This window comes from Lutra lutra, chromosome 2 (genome assembly GCF_902655055.1).
Source record: "Lutra lutra chromosome 2, mLutLut1.2, whole genome shotgun sequence".
Taxonomy (NCBI): Eukaryota; Metazoa; Chordata; class Mammalia; order Carnivora; family Mustelidae; genus Lutra; species Lutra lutra.
Window position 1 is genome coordinate 62588059 of NC_062279.1, and position 18283 is coordinate 62606341.

The 18283-nt window shown below is 39.9% G+C and overlaps 1 protein-coding gene across 2 annotated transcripts in view; it reads right to left on the bottom strand.

The window, feature by feature from the left end:
- The window catches only part of SLC10A7 (solute carrier family 10 member 7), a 253644-nt gene that overhangs the window by 20219 nt on the left and 215142 nt on the right, over window positions 1-18283 (bottom strand). For both annotated transcript variants that reach the window (XM_047717579.1, XM_047717580.1), the window contains exons 9-10: window positions 17410-17461; window positions 8185-8258 (exon numbers count right to left, since the gene is read on the bottom strand). In XM_047717579.1, the coding sequence (XP_047573535.1) occupies window positions 8185-8258; window positions 17410-17461 (126 nt within the window). The remainder of the gene's footprint in view (window positions 1-8184; window positions 8259-17409; window positions 17462-18283) is intronic.

Sequence of the window (18283 nt, forward strand, 5' to 3'; positions counted from 1 at the left end):
GGCAATTTCATCAATAACAACCTATTTCAGAATTCATTAGGCTGATCAGCAAAATCTCTGGTTGACAGAGATACAGATAACACAAGCATTTGTTGGAGCTGCCTCTGGAGTATTCCCTTTCTGATAAAATAGTAGCTGAACACTCGGGTGAGTATTTTCCATTAGAGCCACTGGCCATCCCTGGTGCTGAACTTTAACTACTACATACATACATGATGCCACACTGTGAACACAAAAGTATTTTCAAGTAAATGGCTTCATGCAACCAGCACACAGCACGGTGTTTGCCTATTAACTACCCAATTATGGTTAGCTATTAGCATTATTCCTACTACTATTGAAAACATGATGAACAGAGACACAATTGAAAAATAAATTTAAAAAGTATAGAAACTCTGTAATATAAGCGGTATTAATAAAATCTAAAATCTAAATGTATTAATAAAATCTAAATATTACCTTGAATCAAGAATTTTTCTGAGTTTTAATTTAGCTCTGGTTCCTATCTGGTATCAGGAATTTGAGCTAAAGTTTTATTTAAAAAAAGACAGTAGAAGTTAAAGTCTATATGGTAATTATCTGAGGAAGAGGATAAAATCTCACCAAGCAGGTATGAGGTAATACTTCTCAGACCTTGGATTATGACCCATTAATGAGTTGCAAATCAACTTAATGGGTTTTATCCACCACTTGGATAGAATACGGAACACATCATATACAGTAAGAGTGGATGTTATTTTGTAAAGCAGCGCATACGGGATCACACTGTAAAATGTGTTTCTGACGCTTGCAGTTAAAAACGTTTGACAGTCTATGGCATAGGAAATGTGAAGGAGGAGGATGGGGGTTTCGGGCACTGATCTTCCGGATGAATATCTCCAGGTGTATCTCTAAGATTTATGGTACTTGAGGGTCAGGGTAATAAAACCAAAACCCAAAGAGGTTTTATCATCCTTAATTTTAGACTTGCTGCCTGGAACCTGGGAACTTCCAACTTTTTTATTACATAAGTCTAGATATGCTAGTAATGATTTTCAGAGACCAAATTCAGAACCAAAAACTCAAAACCAAATAATCCCCAAACCTCTGAAGAACAGAAGTGTACCAGTTAGAGAACTTATGTTTCTTTCTTTCTTTATATGGATCAGAAAATGGTACAAAATGATGGATACTCCTGCACTTTTTTTCAGCATAGTAGTAAAATCCATTGTGTCTATAATTTCAGCGGCATCTTTAAGAATCTGTCAAATGGCAGAGGTCCCAAACTGTCTTTCCTTACACAACTGCAATTCCAGTGGCAAACCACAGGACAGAAATATATTTAGGGCTCTGGCCCACACACAAACTTCTATTTTTTGTCTCTACTCTGGATTTCAGTTTCCATTTTAACAGCTCATTGTCACAGCACTATGGCTCTTAGTCTGCTAGAAAAGAGTGCAGACAGTGATGCCTCATGAAAGGTAAGGGCTGACTCATCAAGACTCACTTTAAATAGAAAATAGAATATAACCTTTTTTTTTTTGGCTATTATGTCTTGAAATCTTTATTTTTTATTTATTTTAATTTTTTATTTAAATTCAATTTAGTTTACATATAGTCTATTATTAGTTTCAGGGGTAGAATCTACTGATTCATTAGTTGCATAGAACACCCAGTCCTCATTACATCAAGTGCCCTCCTTAATGCCCATCACCTGTTACCCCATCTCCCCGCCTACCTTCCCTCCAGCAACCCTCAGTTTGTTTCCTAGAGTTAAGAGTCTCTTATGGTTTGCCTCCCTCTCTATTTTACACTGTTGGTAGTAATGCAAACTGAGGCAACCACCTAGAAGACAGTGTGGAGTTTCCTGAAAAAGTTAAAAATAGAACTGTCCTACGACCTAGCAATGGCACTACTAGGTATTCATCCAAAGGCTACAGACATAGTGATTCAAAGCAGCACATGTACCCCGATGTTTACAGCAGCAACGTCCACAATAGCCAAATCGTGGAAAAAGTCCAGATGTCCACTGACAGATGAATGGATAAGGAAGATGTGGTACATGTGTACACACACACACACACACACACACACACACACTGGAATATTACTCAGCCATCAAAAAGAATGAAATCTTGCCATTTGCAATGACGTGGATAGAACTACAGGGTACTATGCTAAGCGAAGTAACTGAGTCAGAGAAAGACCAAATACCATATGATTTTGCTCATATGTGGAATTTAAAAAACAAAACAGATGAATATTGGGGAAGGGCAGAATATAGCTTTTTGTTACTAAAGAAGGTAGAAGGAATGAGTGCCAGTTTATGCCTGGGCCACATGGAAATTCGTGCCTATGGGAACAATTATAGATATTAAGTATTTTTAAACTGTTTTATAAGTAGCAATGTCATCAAAAGTGATTTTCTTTTTTAAACAATTAACAACATATTTCAAATGCACACTGAGATTGCACATTTACAATATTTGGAATCAGGACAGTACTTTTTGGTCTTCAAAGTGCTTTCATATCTTATTATCCAATACAGTTCTGGAAGTTAGGAGGCAGGGACTCCAGTCTCTATTAGTTATACCATCTGGGATGTTTGTAAAATTTTTCCAGGCTTTTATTTCTTTGCAGGCAAAATAAGACAATTACTGACCTGCTGATATTCAAGGTTTTGGGATTTAATGAGCTCAATGCTTTAAAAAGTGCTTCCCAATTGTGGGGCAGTTTTATTAAGACAACAGTCTCTTTATGCCAAATAGAGTCACAGATAAGCTTTAAGGGAAAAGAACTACAGAAATGCAAACTTTCCTATTTCAATCCCATTTCCTCTTGAGAAAATAACGTGTATGTTATTAAATGATCTTTCCAGCCCAAGTTAGGGACAGGTAGTCCTGTTGCATTCTCAAACAGCGTCCAAGTAAAACTGCAAATAAGATCCTCTGCAGATTCTGTTTCTCTGGTGAAACTCTTCGGAATATGGCAAGAGCCGTATTTCCTTTCGTGTAATACTGTAACATTATTTACATAACTATTTATGAACTTTTTTCTCTTTCACACCCTGCAGGGAAACTGTTATCTTTTTTTTTTTTTTTAAGATTTTATTTATTTATTTGACACAGAGAGAGAGATCACAGGTAGGCAGAGAGGTAGGCAGAGAGAGAGGAGGAAGCAGGCTCCCTGTCGAGCAGAAAGCCCGATGCGGAACTCAATCCCAGGACCCTGAGATCATGACCTGAGCTGAAGGCAGAGGCTTAACCCACTGAGCCACCCAGGCGCCCCGGGAAACTGTTCTCTTAAAGAATAGAAATATCAGTCACAGAGCACTGACTTAATCCTGGGAGGAATGTCATGTGTTGTCTTGTCCATCTTCTCATTTCACAGATGAGGAAACTGAGGCCCACAGCAGTTACGTGATTTGTTTCAGCTTTCGGTGAGAGAATTGGAAGTTGGATCCAGACTAGAATTAGGAATATGTTCGTTCCACTCTTTGCAGAGTCCCACGCCTTAGCAAAAAGTTATATTCCTTTTGCTTAGTGCTCGGTTTCTTGTCACAGTTCAGCTGTGTAGCTGCAATCGTGGCCTCATTAACGAAGGGTAAATAATGTGAGGGAATACCTGCCTTGATTCATCTTTGTGTGTGGTGTCTACAAATGGTAAGACATACAGTGGACTTTTAATAAGCATTGATCATGATACTCTAAAATTTCCATGGCATTCTTCCAACTCAGAAATGTTTCTGGAAAGAAGACACAACTGAGAATCTCACGACTGACTGCCAATAGTCAGCTGACACGCCATGAGAGTGTGTGCTTTCATTTTGCTATTTAAAAACATGACAAATGAACATAAACATACACTTAAGGACCTCAAACACCCTGAAACATTCTCTTTCATGGTATTGTGAGAATGCTTTTGTACACATCCTGCAACTCCAGATAAGCAAAGTGATTTGAATACTCAAGAGAAAAAGGTAAATAAAATAAAAGTAAAATACTAATTCCATAGAGTGTCCAGGATCGAATTTCTTTCTTGATGAGATCTCTTGACTGACAGTGCACTGAGCCATTGTTAACGAGGGTGCAAGCTGTTCTTCCATCTCTGCTATGTACAATATCTTGTCATTATAATGACACAGACTATCACTATACAAATATCAGCACCAAACTAGAGAAGACTTTGGGAGAGTTCATGGCTTTTATGGCAATCTACAGCAAGTGATGCTGTCTTGACAAAATATAAAATTACCTCCAACCCTGAGCCAAAGCTCGAGGAGAGCAGCAAACAAGCCTTGCAGTATTGTTTTAGATGAAGCACAGTGATAGCTCTGTGCTTCCTTCAGGCCTCCTCTTTCTTCCTGAACGAACTCCAGGGAATGGCATCATGTCAGGCTTTCCAGATGGATTATGTGAAGCCATAGCTCAATGTCATTTTCAATAGGAAGCCTCATAATTAAAGGTCAAATAGTCACTTCATCTGCAATCAATCAATAGAAAAAGTACTAATACGAAGAACTAATCAATCAATGGCAAATGCACTAATAAAAGCAATGAATCAAATTTAGCATCTGTGTAGACGCACGTATACTGGAGAGATGGAGACAGAGCAAAAGCAAGAACAATAAAGTAAACTGAAGCGTGTGTATAAGAGAATATTCAGAAGGCTTCTCAAGCGAGAGTTTTCATCTTTGGTTCATTAGTTACCTGGGTACCACTTGGCCTACAATGATTTATTCTTAAATACAAATACTGTATATAAGACTGAATGGTATTTCCTGAGGCTTACTTAATGTATTCTATCGGAGGTGTTACATGTGTTTATTGTGTGTGTACAAAATCGCTAAAAGAAATATTTTGATAGTGATCTCAAGAAGGGATAGATGCTTTTTCTAAATGCCAAATAGATATATTATAATCCATTGTATTTCATCATTGTGTGAGAGGTGAGAGATAGTATAACTCTGAGTGATATGATCTGAAATACGTTCCCTGCTTTCTGGAATCGGATGTTCTTTCATTTCCATGCAGACAAGAGTTCCCTTAGGGTAATTACTGGCCTGTAGCTCAGGCGACTCTCATGGCACATCCTCTATACCAGTGATGTCAGGTCACCAGGAGAGGGGAGCACGCAATGCATTTTATGAAAATGGATGCAGTGAAATTATAGGGCTTACCAAGTCCATTCTAGCAATGTTGAGCCGAACTCCCCTTGCTACAGGAAGTAAGGGCGCTGCCGGAACAAGGACTATCCATGGCGCCTCACTGAGATAAGCAGCAAAGAGGTCATACTTATAAATGCTACCTGGGAGCCTGCAGGAAGGAAGCCAGGTATGATCAAGGCATGATAGACTAGTCAGGTGGAAGTAAAATTCTCGAAACTAAGAGCTAAGGAAACCGAAGCCTGGGGATGTCTCAGTGGAAGAGTGAGGACAAGTATTTCGGTCTTGCAATTCTAAGAGTCCTCAAGGCTATCATGTTATTTAAGTAACAAAGGATTTAGACTGTATGGTTACTTAGCTACCACACTAGTATCTTACTGGAGGATCTAAGGACCTACTTCAGGGGAGAATGCTGCAGAAATAAAGTACATACGCAGACAAAAGTCAAGTTAACTCAGCCCTTTTTAGCAAAACAGCTATTTCTGATGGGTGTTCAGTGCACCCGTTTACCTGAAAATCAGGTTTCAGAAAGCATCAAGAAGAGAAGAACATCGCTTTGAGATTACAAAAAATGAAAAGACAAACAAGTAAAGGATCTGATGGGTAGGTGTTTTACTTATAGAAGAGGAAAGAACACTGATGTTGCTGCAGTACGCTTCTTGGGTTGAGCTCTTTGCTCCCCAAGGCCAGCTCCAGCTCAGAAGAACATCGTAGAGAGACAAAACATCCATTTGTGTTTTCGGAAAGCAGACCTTTCGGAGCGTGTGGGGCTTAAAGCCCATGCAGCAATGCGGGAGTGTACTTGGTGCCGCCGTGCTCAGCATCTCTGCTGAGGACATGGGCTCATTGGATCCCTGTCTCTGGACATCTGAGGCATCAGGCAGCTCTTGGACGCCCTACCTTTATAACAGTGCCTTACATTTTAGGAGACCTGGAGCACGCGCCATCGCAGCACAGTAACAGCATGGGGGGCGGTAGGAGGGCAAGATGACTTCTTTGAAGTCAAAAATTAAACCACACCTATTACTTGAAAATCCAGAGGGCAAGGGGCCAGGGGACTGGACCCCGGAAATGGTAATACAGTTGTAAGTAATAGAGTTAATAATAACTGATAACAACAGCTAGGTGGGTTACAGAATTTAGTCCGTAGCAGTCTACACACAGTGCAACGACTGCACACGTTCTGCCGTGTACTGACTATCTATTACGTGTAAGTATTGTACTAGGTACTTAACACATTTTGTTTTTAATCTTAATAAACTTTGTAAAGTGAGGATTATGCTGCCCCATTTTACAGATGAGAAAGCTAAGATTCAGGGGAGGTGAAGTGATTTGTCCAGAGTCACAAAGTCAGGATTGGAATGGGGATTCCAAAGCTCTCTCAACTTCAGTTTGATGATACTACGAAGAAAGCCTAATGGAAATACTGCAAGGTAGATATTCAGTACAGTTAACACTTGAACAACATGGATTTGAACTACATGAGTCCGCTTATACGTGGATCTTTTTTTTGATCAACCCTGTACAGGACTGTAAATGTGTTTTCTCTTCCTTATGATTTTCTTTATAACATTTTCTTTTCTCTAACTGACTTTATTATAAGAACAAGGTATATACATGTAACATACAAAATATGTGTTAGTTGACTGTTACCAGTGAGGCTTCTCATCAACAGTAGGCTATTGGTAGTTAAGTTTCTGGGGAGTCAAAAGTTATACATGGATTTTTGACTCTGCGGGGGCGGGGGGTGGTTCCCCTAAGCCCCCCCCCCCGCCCCGCATTATTCAAGGGTCAGCCGTTTATCATTTATTCAAATAAGATGGAGGCCTAGATAGCAAGTGCTCCTTAAAGAGTTTGTCCAATTTTGAAATCATTGTCCAAATTTGGCAGGACTGACAATAGATTCTATAAACAAATATGCTCAGGGTTAGTAAAAACATCATGAAACATTTTCTAGCTTACAGACTGAACTTCTTTAACATGAACAGATAGAGCAATGTCATGATTTTTCATTCTCTTTTTTTTTTTTTTAAGATTTTATTTATTTATTTGACAGAGAGAGATCACAAGTAGATGGAGAGGCAGGCAGAGAGAGAGAGAGAGAGAGGGAAGCAGGCTCCCTGCTGAGCAGAGAGCCCGATGCGGGACTCGATCCCAGGACCCTGAGATCATGACCTGAGCCGAAGGCAGCGGCTTAACCCACTGAGCCACCCAGGCGCCCTGATTATTCATTCTCTTAAGTCTCATGCCAAAATGTAAAGAAATTTTTAAAGTGAGTTTTTACCACAATGTGTCTACTACCCCAAGGAGTTTGTGAATGATAAATATTTCCAGAAGGTTCCTGATTTCTTAATGACTTTTAATGACTAAAAACATGGATTCAGATGCCTGGACAGGTTATCGGGATAATGCCACTACACAGGATAAAACTTAGTAGAAAACAGCAGTTTTCTTCTTGATCTATTTTTGTCCATTAAATACACAGATATTTCAGTTTAGGTGCTAATCAGGTTGAATTAATGATAGCCATATTGTGTTTCTTATTGAAATAACATTCTGAAATGAACTTTAATGTCAATATCACATTAGAGTAACAGTTTCTCTACCCTGCTCCAAGCTTCCAAAAAAATAAGTTAACATTTTCCAGGGGCAACTTTAGAGCCTTCCAAAACCCAGTTTTTGCCCATTCCTTTTCAGAAGTTCCTCATCCTACCACATCCCTGCCACTGCTTCCCCCCCAGCTTGTAATGTTCACATACTACAATGAAACTCTTTTATGAGAACCACAAACATAATTACAAATTAAGCTAAATCCTACACTATTAAATTTAGGCCTTCAAAAATTGGTTCAATCAAATAATGGTATTTAAAAGGAATGACCCATCCTCATCTCACAGATAAAGAACCTTTTGTTCTTTATCTAACAGAGTGATTGATACTCCACTCCATTTAATTTGAAGAGCTGCTTAAATTTCAAAATCGTAAGATGTAACTGTCTGAGGATAATATGCAGTTGGTTTTTAATTCTGTGAATCACTTACCCAGTGTGAGGGATTTGTGCGTAGAACAGAAAATGATTGCCACAGTGTCTGCTGGTGTGAAACCCGAATTATTCCTACGGGCAAAAAGAGTGTTTTACAAATACTTATATAAAAAGCCTACTTAACACATCCTAAATCAAATGTAGTACCTACCTTCATGTTAACATCCTTTTGATCAATCCTGGTGACAGAAGTAATTCTATGCCCAAATGTAGAGAAGTGTCTGAATTTCTTTTTAGAGAATCATTCCTGAGTCATTTATCCATGAAGAAAAAGTCTTAAAAATGTGTGGTGGACACCACTTCTCCCCCTGTCTCATCCCCCATTTTTAACCTCTGGCAACCACCAAGCCATTCAAAAAAATTCATTTCAAAACGTTCTGTGTGTGGAAGGATGTGTAACCTTTTGGGGCCAGCTTTTTCCCCTTGGCATTATTCCCTGGACATTCATCCAAGTTGCTGTGTGTACCAATAGTTTATTCCTTTTATTGCTAAATAGCATTCCGTGATACGCATGGACTGTAATTTGTTTAACCATTCACCTATGGAAGGACAGCAGCACTGTATCTAGATATTGGTTATTAAAAATAAAGTTGCTCTAACAAATGTGTGGTGGAGGTCTCTGGAGATCACATAATCAGGCTGTGATGTAGGGCTTTGCAAAATCATGCAGTGAGGACCTGTGTTAGCAAAGTTACTAGGCTATCACTTGATATTAATTCCAGCAGCCAGAAAGAGTTAACGTATCTCCGTAATTGCTTCTCTCAAAAAGCAGCATAAAGAAGCAGCATACCTCTCTGGCAGCACACACCCTTTCCAGGAATACCTGGTATGAACAAAGATTTAGCATCATGTGTTTCAGTAAAAATTACAAGTTTTCATTCCTTGAGCAGTTACTGTGTATCAGATACTCCTCTAAGGTCTATAACATTTGAAGACAACTAACCCATAAGGTCGGTGATACAATACCCCTATGTACAGATGAGAAAACTGAGGCACAGAGAAGTTGTGTCACTTATCCAGGGCCCCGGAGCTAGAGAGTGACAGAGCCAGGATTTAAATCAAGTGTAGCTTCTGTGCCTATGCTCTTTTTTTTTTTTTTAATTTTTTTCAGCATAACAGTATTCATTATTTTTGCACCACACCCAGTGCTCCATGCATTCCGTGCCCTCTACAATACCCACCACCTGGTGCCCCCAACCTCCCACCCCCCCACCCCTTCAAAATTCTCAGATCGTTTTTCAGAGTCCATAGTCTCTCATGGTTCACCTCCCCTTCCAATTTCCCTCAACTCCCTTCTCCTCTCCATCTCCCCTTGTCCTCCATGTTATTTGTTATGCTCCACAAATAAGTGAAACCATATGATAATTGACTCTCTCTGCTTGACTTATTTCACTCAAGTGCCTATGCTCTTAACTGCTATGTTCTACTACTGTTATGTAATATATTAAGCATTTAAAAAAAAAATCTCACTTAGCCAAAATCCATTAAATGTTATGGGGGTCAATCTGGTGAATTTCACATTCAGATTTTCTATTTTAGAACAAAAAGATTTAGAGAACCTGGAGCCAAAGGGTTAGAAATGTTGTTGTTAGTGTACTTGATATGTTAGAAACTATTCCTTCCTGCAGAATCAGGATTTGAAGGTATAGTAAGTCTGTTCATTCCTTGCCCTGAGTTAGCAAATGGAAAATGCTCCAGAACATGACTCTATGTATACAATTGTGGATATAACAAGCAATCCAATTTTTACGGATCTCTAAAGAAAGTGATCCCACCACTTTCCTTAGCAACCTCATCCTCACATATAACTTTCATTAGAAGAAAAATCTTCCCTAAACAGATCCACACATCCTGTTTTCTTTGTTATATATACTCACTGGAGGGGAGAAGGGCTTCTTCCTTCTCCTGCTCATCCCCTGTGTTAAGAGAATATGAAAATTGTCCTTTGGTGTTCTTTCCTCTGAAAAGTCATGTGTACTCATGCTTCCTAACTAGTCTGATCTGGTCTTTTTGGATAACAACTTCCCAGTTTTTGGTGTCTTACCAAAGTTGAGAATTCTCATGGATATGTGTTACTTGAGTATAATAAGATTGGCTTACTGTTCCCACATTTTATTATCATATTTATATTGTGCTGTCACTCTTCCTCTTAAACATTGAACTACACAGCTGACATATTCCTTGATCCTTTTGTTCATCATGTAGGCATATATATACATATATATATATGTATATGATTGAGAAAGAGAGAAAAAGAGTGGGTGGGAGGGTTATGGCACCAAAGAAAAGGATTATCTCAAGCTTGGCAGGGAATGGGGGATAATGATAGAGCACACAGAGAACCTTCTTGAAAGAAATAACCATTGAGCTGGGCTTTAAAGGACAGGTTTAGACATGGGTGGGTGTGTATTTCAGCTAAGGGGAAAGTGAGACTGAAATCTGGGGGCCAAGGGGGCAGTTGGCAAAGAATAGACTCCAGGCTGACTTGAGTGTAGGGACACTGGCTTGTGACCAGGAGTGTGGACTTGACAAGACGGGCTACAGATGCTGGGAGGAATAACCACCCAGTGTGGTGCAAGAAAGACTGGCTATGATGAGGCCACACAGGAAGTGGAAAGCTGTAAGGGCCTGAGGAATCACAGAGAGGCAGCGATGCTGGTAAGAGACATGAAGACAGAATTACAAGAACTTGTCAACTGTTGACGTCACTCTGTGAAATATTCCTTCCCAGCAGCTTACGAGCACAGGCTTTGGGGGAAGACCCACCTGAATTTCAATCCAGACCATTCTTTCGCTTATATAGAAAATGGGGATAATACTGCTGGCCTCTTAGGGGTCATTGTGAGGATAAACGCCAGTGTTTGTTAAGAAGTTGGCACACTGCAAGTGTTTAACTCAAGCTAGCTGATCTTTTTATTGTTACTGTTACTTTGAGAGAGGAGAAAGAATTAAAGAGAAATGAGAAGCTTCCAGCACACAGGCTTAAGAGGAGCACTAGGGTGTTAATGGAAATAGGGAAGGGAAGAGGCGGTCCAATGGGGTCTGGGCAGGAGGCCAAGGAGAGAACAGAATTTGTATTAGAGGGCACCGTTTTTTCAAGAAATTTGGTAAAGAAAAGAAAAAGGTCATGGGAATCTGAACATGACCATGCAGAGAAAGTGAAGACCCAGTGGGTAGAAACAACTGATGAAACCAGGTCCTTAGAGAGGTCCCAGAGGCGCAGGCTGTGGGATTAGCCTGAGAGGGCTTATTTCCTTCCAGAAGAAGACAGGGTGAGTGAAAAATACGGAAAATTTCCAGGTAGAGAATGGGAAAGGAGAGGCAATTTATGTCAGAGATTTTACTTGCTTTGTTTTTTTTTTTTTTTTAAGTTTTTTTTTTTTTTAAGATTTTATTTATTTATTTGACAGACAGAGGTCACAAGTAGGCAGAGAGGCAGGCAGAGAGAGAGGAAGGGAAGCAGGCTCCCCGCTGAGCAGAGAGCCCAATGTGGGGCTTGATCCCAGGACCCTGGGATCATGACCTGAGCCAAAAGCAGAGGTTTAATCCACTGAGCCACTGGTGCCCCGAGATTTTACTTGCTTTGTATGGCATGAGGCACTTTGCTCGTCCAGAGTTTGAGGTAAGGCTGAAGCCGGGGACCCAAGAAATCAGGAAAACTTGCAAGAGGCAGATCGGGGAGTAGGAAACAGAGTCAGTTCACAGTGACTAAACCCCTTCTGCAGGAATGAAGGCCCACCTGTGCTTGGTGTTGGTGACGCTACAAAGGCCCTTGTTTATAACCCACTGTTGCTGCCTCTGGATTATGCAGTTGCTTCGTTCCAAGAGAGTCCAGCAATACACTTCTCCTTTAGAGAACTTCGCTCTGCTTGCTACCATGCTTGTTTCCAGGTCGTAGTGCATTTCCAGTGTGTCAAAATCTCTCTGGGGGAAAAGGCTCTGATTTAATCTGGCGTGGGCAGTCACGGATTACAGTGCGGCTGGGGAGGGTATCTGCAAGACCTGCTCCCTTGTCCCATTTCAGGCAAGGTGTCTGAAGCTAGGCCTGTGCAGGGAAGCTTCCAGCCCGATCTGAGTTGGAACCCTGCCCTACAGGGCTACTGACACAGGGTCTGATGGTGGGGAGGGAGTATCTGCCCATAAAAATGGATCGCTTGAGGTTAAAAACAATATTTTCCCTAAACACTCCATCAGTAGAGAAACAGCCTGCCCCCTACCCCGGGCCATGGGGAAAGCCAACAGAGCAAATGCTCACCGAAGCCTCCATCCATGTTGAGGAGGAGCAGGAAATGCTGAGCCTTCTTCTAGGCACCCTACTCCCAGTATTTCCTTCTTCTTGGAATAGCCTTAGATACTGCCACTTCCTGCCTTTTCCGGAAAGGGAACTTGAAGCACAACAAGAGCAAACAGCTTCTCTAAAGTCACACATCGCCAGTCAGGAGGCTGCCCCGAACTGGAGACGAGCCTGCTTTTTGAGAAGGAAATCAAGAAAACAGAAACACCACCACACACTTTGGTGGATGAGCGCGGCCACCTCAATCAGTACCCTTCCTTCGGCCACGTTCTGTCAAGAGGCGGCCCAAGGGCAGCAAGTCAGGATAAGCCCCAGAAAAAGGAAGCATCCTGTGCATTTTATTTAAGTGGTAATGACTATAATTATTTTCAGTGATTAACGTCTCTATTGTGTCTGCTCATGCTCTTGAAAGGAATCACATTACTATTTATCTTCTCACTCTACCTTATCTCTTTTTAATATTGATTTTCTTTTTATCCTGTTTTTATAATTCTTTTGATCACTTTGGCTTCCCTTGAGATGTTTATTTCCTTTTCTTCCCAACTGGTCTTTTTATGCTCTTTTACAAAGCTTTCAATCAGTGTTTTCCACATAATATTTATCTTGCCTTTCTCTGCAGTACTCACAAAGGAAAACATGTCAGAAGGTTTTACTAGTAGAATCACAGAATGTAGAGCAGAAAAGGTCCTCTGAGAGAGTTCTGTCTAAGCCCACGGTTTTTAGAGGAGGAAACGTCCATGTGAAATACTTTCTTTTGTTAACCTCTGTACCTGTGTTTTGTCCTTATGTAATTTTAGAAGAAGCCCTCATCCGTCATTAGCTGTATGCCACTGAACAAGTTACCCAGAGTTCTGTGGCTTAGTTGCCTCATGTCTGAAATGGTAAGACTTACCATTAATACTAATACCTGCCTTCCTCCTATCCTCCTTTGTCCCCTCCCATACCTCCCTCCCTCCCAGGGCTATAGTGAGCGGCCGATTGAGACACCTGATTAAAAATGTACTGAGATAGGGATGAAAACACCTATACAAATATTCAAAATTTGTTTTCTTCTTTTTCCCTTTCCTAGTAGTTTCTTTTGTCACTCCAGTGATACTCTGGGTTTCTATTATTCCAGTTATCAGCTTTCCAAATTGTCTTTTATGTATTTTTTAAAGCTCACAATTATTGCTTTCTTTTTCTAACCTTTTCAACATTTTATGTTAACTCTGACAGCTTCCCCAGGTTGCAGACTATGGACAGGGTACTATGGATAGCTGACTCTCGGTTTGATGAATCAACTCTCGTCTCCTAGCATCTGTGACAGTGTAACATCAAAGAGAATGTACTACAAAGCTAGAAATGCTAATTTCTTCTCTTCCATCATTAGTTTGTGCAATAATATAGCTAAATTGTTTTGGTATAATATTTGACAGTTACTAACATTTATTGAGCACTTAGTATATGCTAGGTGTTGTGATGAGGGCTTTATGTGCATATTATTCAGTTCACCAAATGACTCTATGAGGTAGGTCCTGCTACTATGTCCATTTTAGTAATGAGGTATGACAAAAGTCACAAAGTTATTAAGTAGGATTGAAACTCATATCTGTCTGACTCTAGACTTGGAATTTTTAACCCTGACATTATTCTGCTGATAAATAAGAATGCAGAGTAGTAACTCTCAAATATGTTTTAAATACTCAAAGTCATAGTTCACATGTCAGACACCAGAAAGCTTACACATCAGGTCAGTAAATCTAAGAAATGTTAACTAGGTAGGAGGAGTATTGTAGGAAAGTTGAATTTTCTTGGCTGGGTCTCTCCTGCTTTATGCTAAACTTCCATCATCAGGGGTCAGTGGCATACTGTATATAAAAAAAGAAAGACTGATTTCCATGCTGAGATTTTTGTATCAATATCTGGACTGGTTATAGATTTAGCGAATCGGTAAAAAAAAAGAGAGAGAGAGAGAAAATACAGGCCAATTTCACTAATTTTAAATAGAAAGAAACAAAAAGTAGAAAGAGAAAATGAAACTCAACAGAGTATATAAACCAGTGGGTCCTAGTTCACACTCTTGGTGTCTTTGACTAATTTGCTTGTGTGAGTAAACTTAAGCATCCAGTTAAATACTCTCTACAGATTCCCTAACCAAAACAAGCATTTAAGAATTTTAAAAGTAATTGAAATAGTTTAGTGCAGTGGAAAAAGTGTGGGCAAATGTCAAATGGAAATGGATTTCAATTCCACACATACTCTTTGCCATCTGTTATTAAACTACTAGATTCTGATTTTAGGAGAGCTATTAAACCAAACTACTCTAAGTATGGGTCCTCATCAGCAAAACAGCAACAAGAATGTATCGAATCCTAGTCTTTGCTGTCAGACTTTCATGAAAGAACGTATGTATGGTCCCTCGCACGGTGCCTGCTGTAGAGCAGGGCTCAGTAAACACTGGTATCTTTTATTACTCCAATAAAATCCTTAGGCACAAATGAGGTCTCTCATAGTGAAAAACAAAAAACAAAAATACACCCATCTTCTGAATTTTATTCAATTCAAAAACCCCTGGTTTTTAATGGACTAATGTGGGAGGAGCACAGTGATAGCCCTTCCTTAGTCTGCTGTTTATTAAAGAAGGCGCATTTCTGACAGCTGAACAAGTTCCAAAGGCAATAGAACTTCACAGAATAATAGGGTCTTAAGATCTCAAGGCCTTATGGAAATCCAGTCTCCTCCACACTGAAAACTCTCACTTTCCATTCAACCAGTGGGGACACCATCTCCGCCCCAGCCCTCCTTCAGCCATTCCAGCAGCGGCTCTTTTGTGCTTTTCAGCATGTTTTCAGCCACAGACAGGACACCTGCATCCTACCCAGTCTGACAAGGACAGGACGAGTGGCTCTACTTCTGCCACAAGGACCAGCACACAAACAGCTGGGGAAAGGCAAACATCTTTTCTAGGGCGACATAACAGACCATTTACGAAGAGAACTTTAAAATAGCTCTGACTCCTACACTACCCAATTAAGTCACATTTTCTCCATGTCTTAATGGCTCCAGGCTTTACTCTTCCTTTATAAATCACCACAAGCTAGGGAAAATGGTTCCGATTATACCAATTAATAATTTTTTATTGACTGTTTATAATCAGCCTCTTGCAATGCTGAGCGCCATATGAGCCAAGTGCCCAATGCGAGGGCTGAACCCAACGCTGCTCTGCCACTGTTTCAGATCTCAAAAACAACCCGGGCCCTGGGTCGTCTGGGCAGCTCAGTCAGTTAACCGTCCTTCTCTTGGTTTTAGCTCAGGTCACGATCTCACCGTCCTGAGATCCAGCCCCGCATCAGGGTCTGTGCTAAACGTGAAGCCTGCTTCAGATTCTCTCTCTCCCTCTGCCCCTGCCCCCTTGCTCCCGTGTGCATGTGCACACACACTCTCTCCAAAAACAAACAAACAAACAACAAACCAAATAAAAAAAAAACCCAGGCCATTTCCCTCGTGGCAACTCACTGCCATCACCCAGCAATCTGGCCTAAGCCTGCCTTTCTAGTTACTGTTATTATTTTTTAATCTTTCTCTACTCCTATTGTCCCACTCTGTGTGTGTGTGTGTGTGTGTGTGTGTGTGTGTGTGCGTGTGTCCCACATTTGCATTATTTTTCCCTCCACCAAGAAGCTTCTCTCTGCATCTTGTTTTGCTGGTTTGCTGAATAATTAGCCATTCTTTATAATTCATGTCAAATCCCATCTCTTCCATGAAGCCTGGCTCTACCACTCTTTCTGGAAGTGCTTTCTTCTTTGAATTGACTACAGGTTGGCTCCCTGTCCACTGAGAGGACTCTTAGTTATCAGACATATATCTAGTCTATAAACTCATGCAAGGTCAGAATCATCTCTTCTTTGTGGTACTCACTGTGGTAACTTCCTCGTACAGAAGGCTTAAGTATTATCTGTTGAATGTACGATTTGGTAGAAGAAGGTGTATTAGAGGTGAGCCTTTAAGAATAGGAAAGGTGAACTAGGGCATAGAGACCAATTTAATGAGGACAGCCTAAGCAAGTAGCAGAAATGAGAATGCATAAGGTTCCTCCAGGGAACAGCAAAGATTTTACCTCAACCTGAAGCTTAGGCTGAATGCTAGTAGTAGTTCACTTAGACCCCCAAAGTGAACTTCATTCTACAGGTCCTGGAACCACTGAAGATCTCTGATAAGAGCTATTATGATGCTATTATGATAAGAGACTATTATGAGAACTTTGAGTTATTAGAAGCAGTATGAAATACATAAGAAAAATTCATTTTAGAAATGAAGATACTTATAAGATATCTAGTACAATAGTCCAGGGAGAAAAGAGGCAACAAGAGCCCGAATTAGGGAAGTGTCTTTGAGAGCTCAAAAAAAATTACAAAGGTATTTTTAAAATATTTTAAAATATTTATATTTTAAATATTTTAAAATATTTTTTAAAAATTTAAAAAATAATGATGCAAAGGATTCTAGTCTGAGTAACTCTGTGGATGGTGATCCCACTAACAATAAAGAAATGAGAGAGAAAGAGGCAGTACTGGGGAAAAAATTTAATTTCATCTGGAGACTGATGTCTTCTGAAGACCGGTGAAGATATCTAAATGGTTAGTGATAAATAGTGCTGGAACTCAGGAAAAACATTGGAATGCAAGGTCTCGGCATGAAAATTAACAGCAGGAAGCTGACAGCTCGAGCCAGCAGAATGGAGGAGGCCACCTAAGCACACGATGTGAGCAGGTGACACAGGGCCACGGACAAACCCTTCAGGATGTCTACAACCCAAGGGTGGCAGGAGGAAGATGGAATGATCAGGAGATGAGAGAAACACTAGATTAGCACAGTGGCACAGATGCCAAGTAAATAGCACGATTTGTCATTTAAAAAACTAACAACCACAAGAGATACCATATCACTTACCTTGTTGAAAAGAGGAAGGTTAAAAGCATAAAACTCAGCTGGATAGAAAATACTGGAAAAAAAAAAGATTGAATCTAAATTAGGGGTATAAAAATATCTGTAGCGTATTACCACATGCTTAGTTTAATCTGCAACTTATGAATTCAAGTAGAAAAACAAACACACATTGCTAAACTGGTAGAATCATCAAAGTTAGTGGGACTAAATTCGTTCTTATGGAAGATATCCCCAGGCATCATCTATGATGTCTACTACTCTGCAAATCTAAAACCCTCCTTGATTTGAGACTTGGTTACTTAATTTGTTCAATTTAGAAAGAGCTGGTTTATGCTGTGGGTATTTATAGTAAATTGCATAACTGCAGTGGCATATAATATATATTTTGGAATAACTCATGTTGATTTTTAATAAGAAAAGATTCTTAGGTATCCTTATAATTACAAAGTTGTCTTTGCTATTACAGGATAAACAGAACAAAAAGTTGATTTCTGATCCTTGCAATTACTTGCATTTCATAGTTTGCTGCTTCTTAAAATGAACTGGTATTACCTTGGGTATAGTTTAGTAGAAAAGATGATGTAAATGTCCACATTTTAACTAACTCTCAGTCCACTATTATACTTAGAAAATGACAGTATTAAGTAAATAAATCCTACTTTTAACTCACAATAACGGGTAAGATTAGCTCAACGTTACAGTAAAATAAATTGGCAAAAAGTATTCAAGCTAACATTTGAATGTGACAGATCCCATGGCTTCTTTCATCTGGCATCAACTACTATAAATCAAACATAAAAAACAAAGGACATTGAATCATAAATATGTAACTGATGTCTTCTTAAAGAACAGACACACAGGATAAAGTCACTGAGCA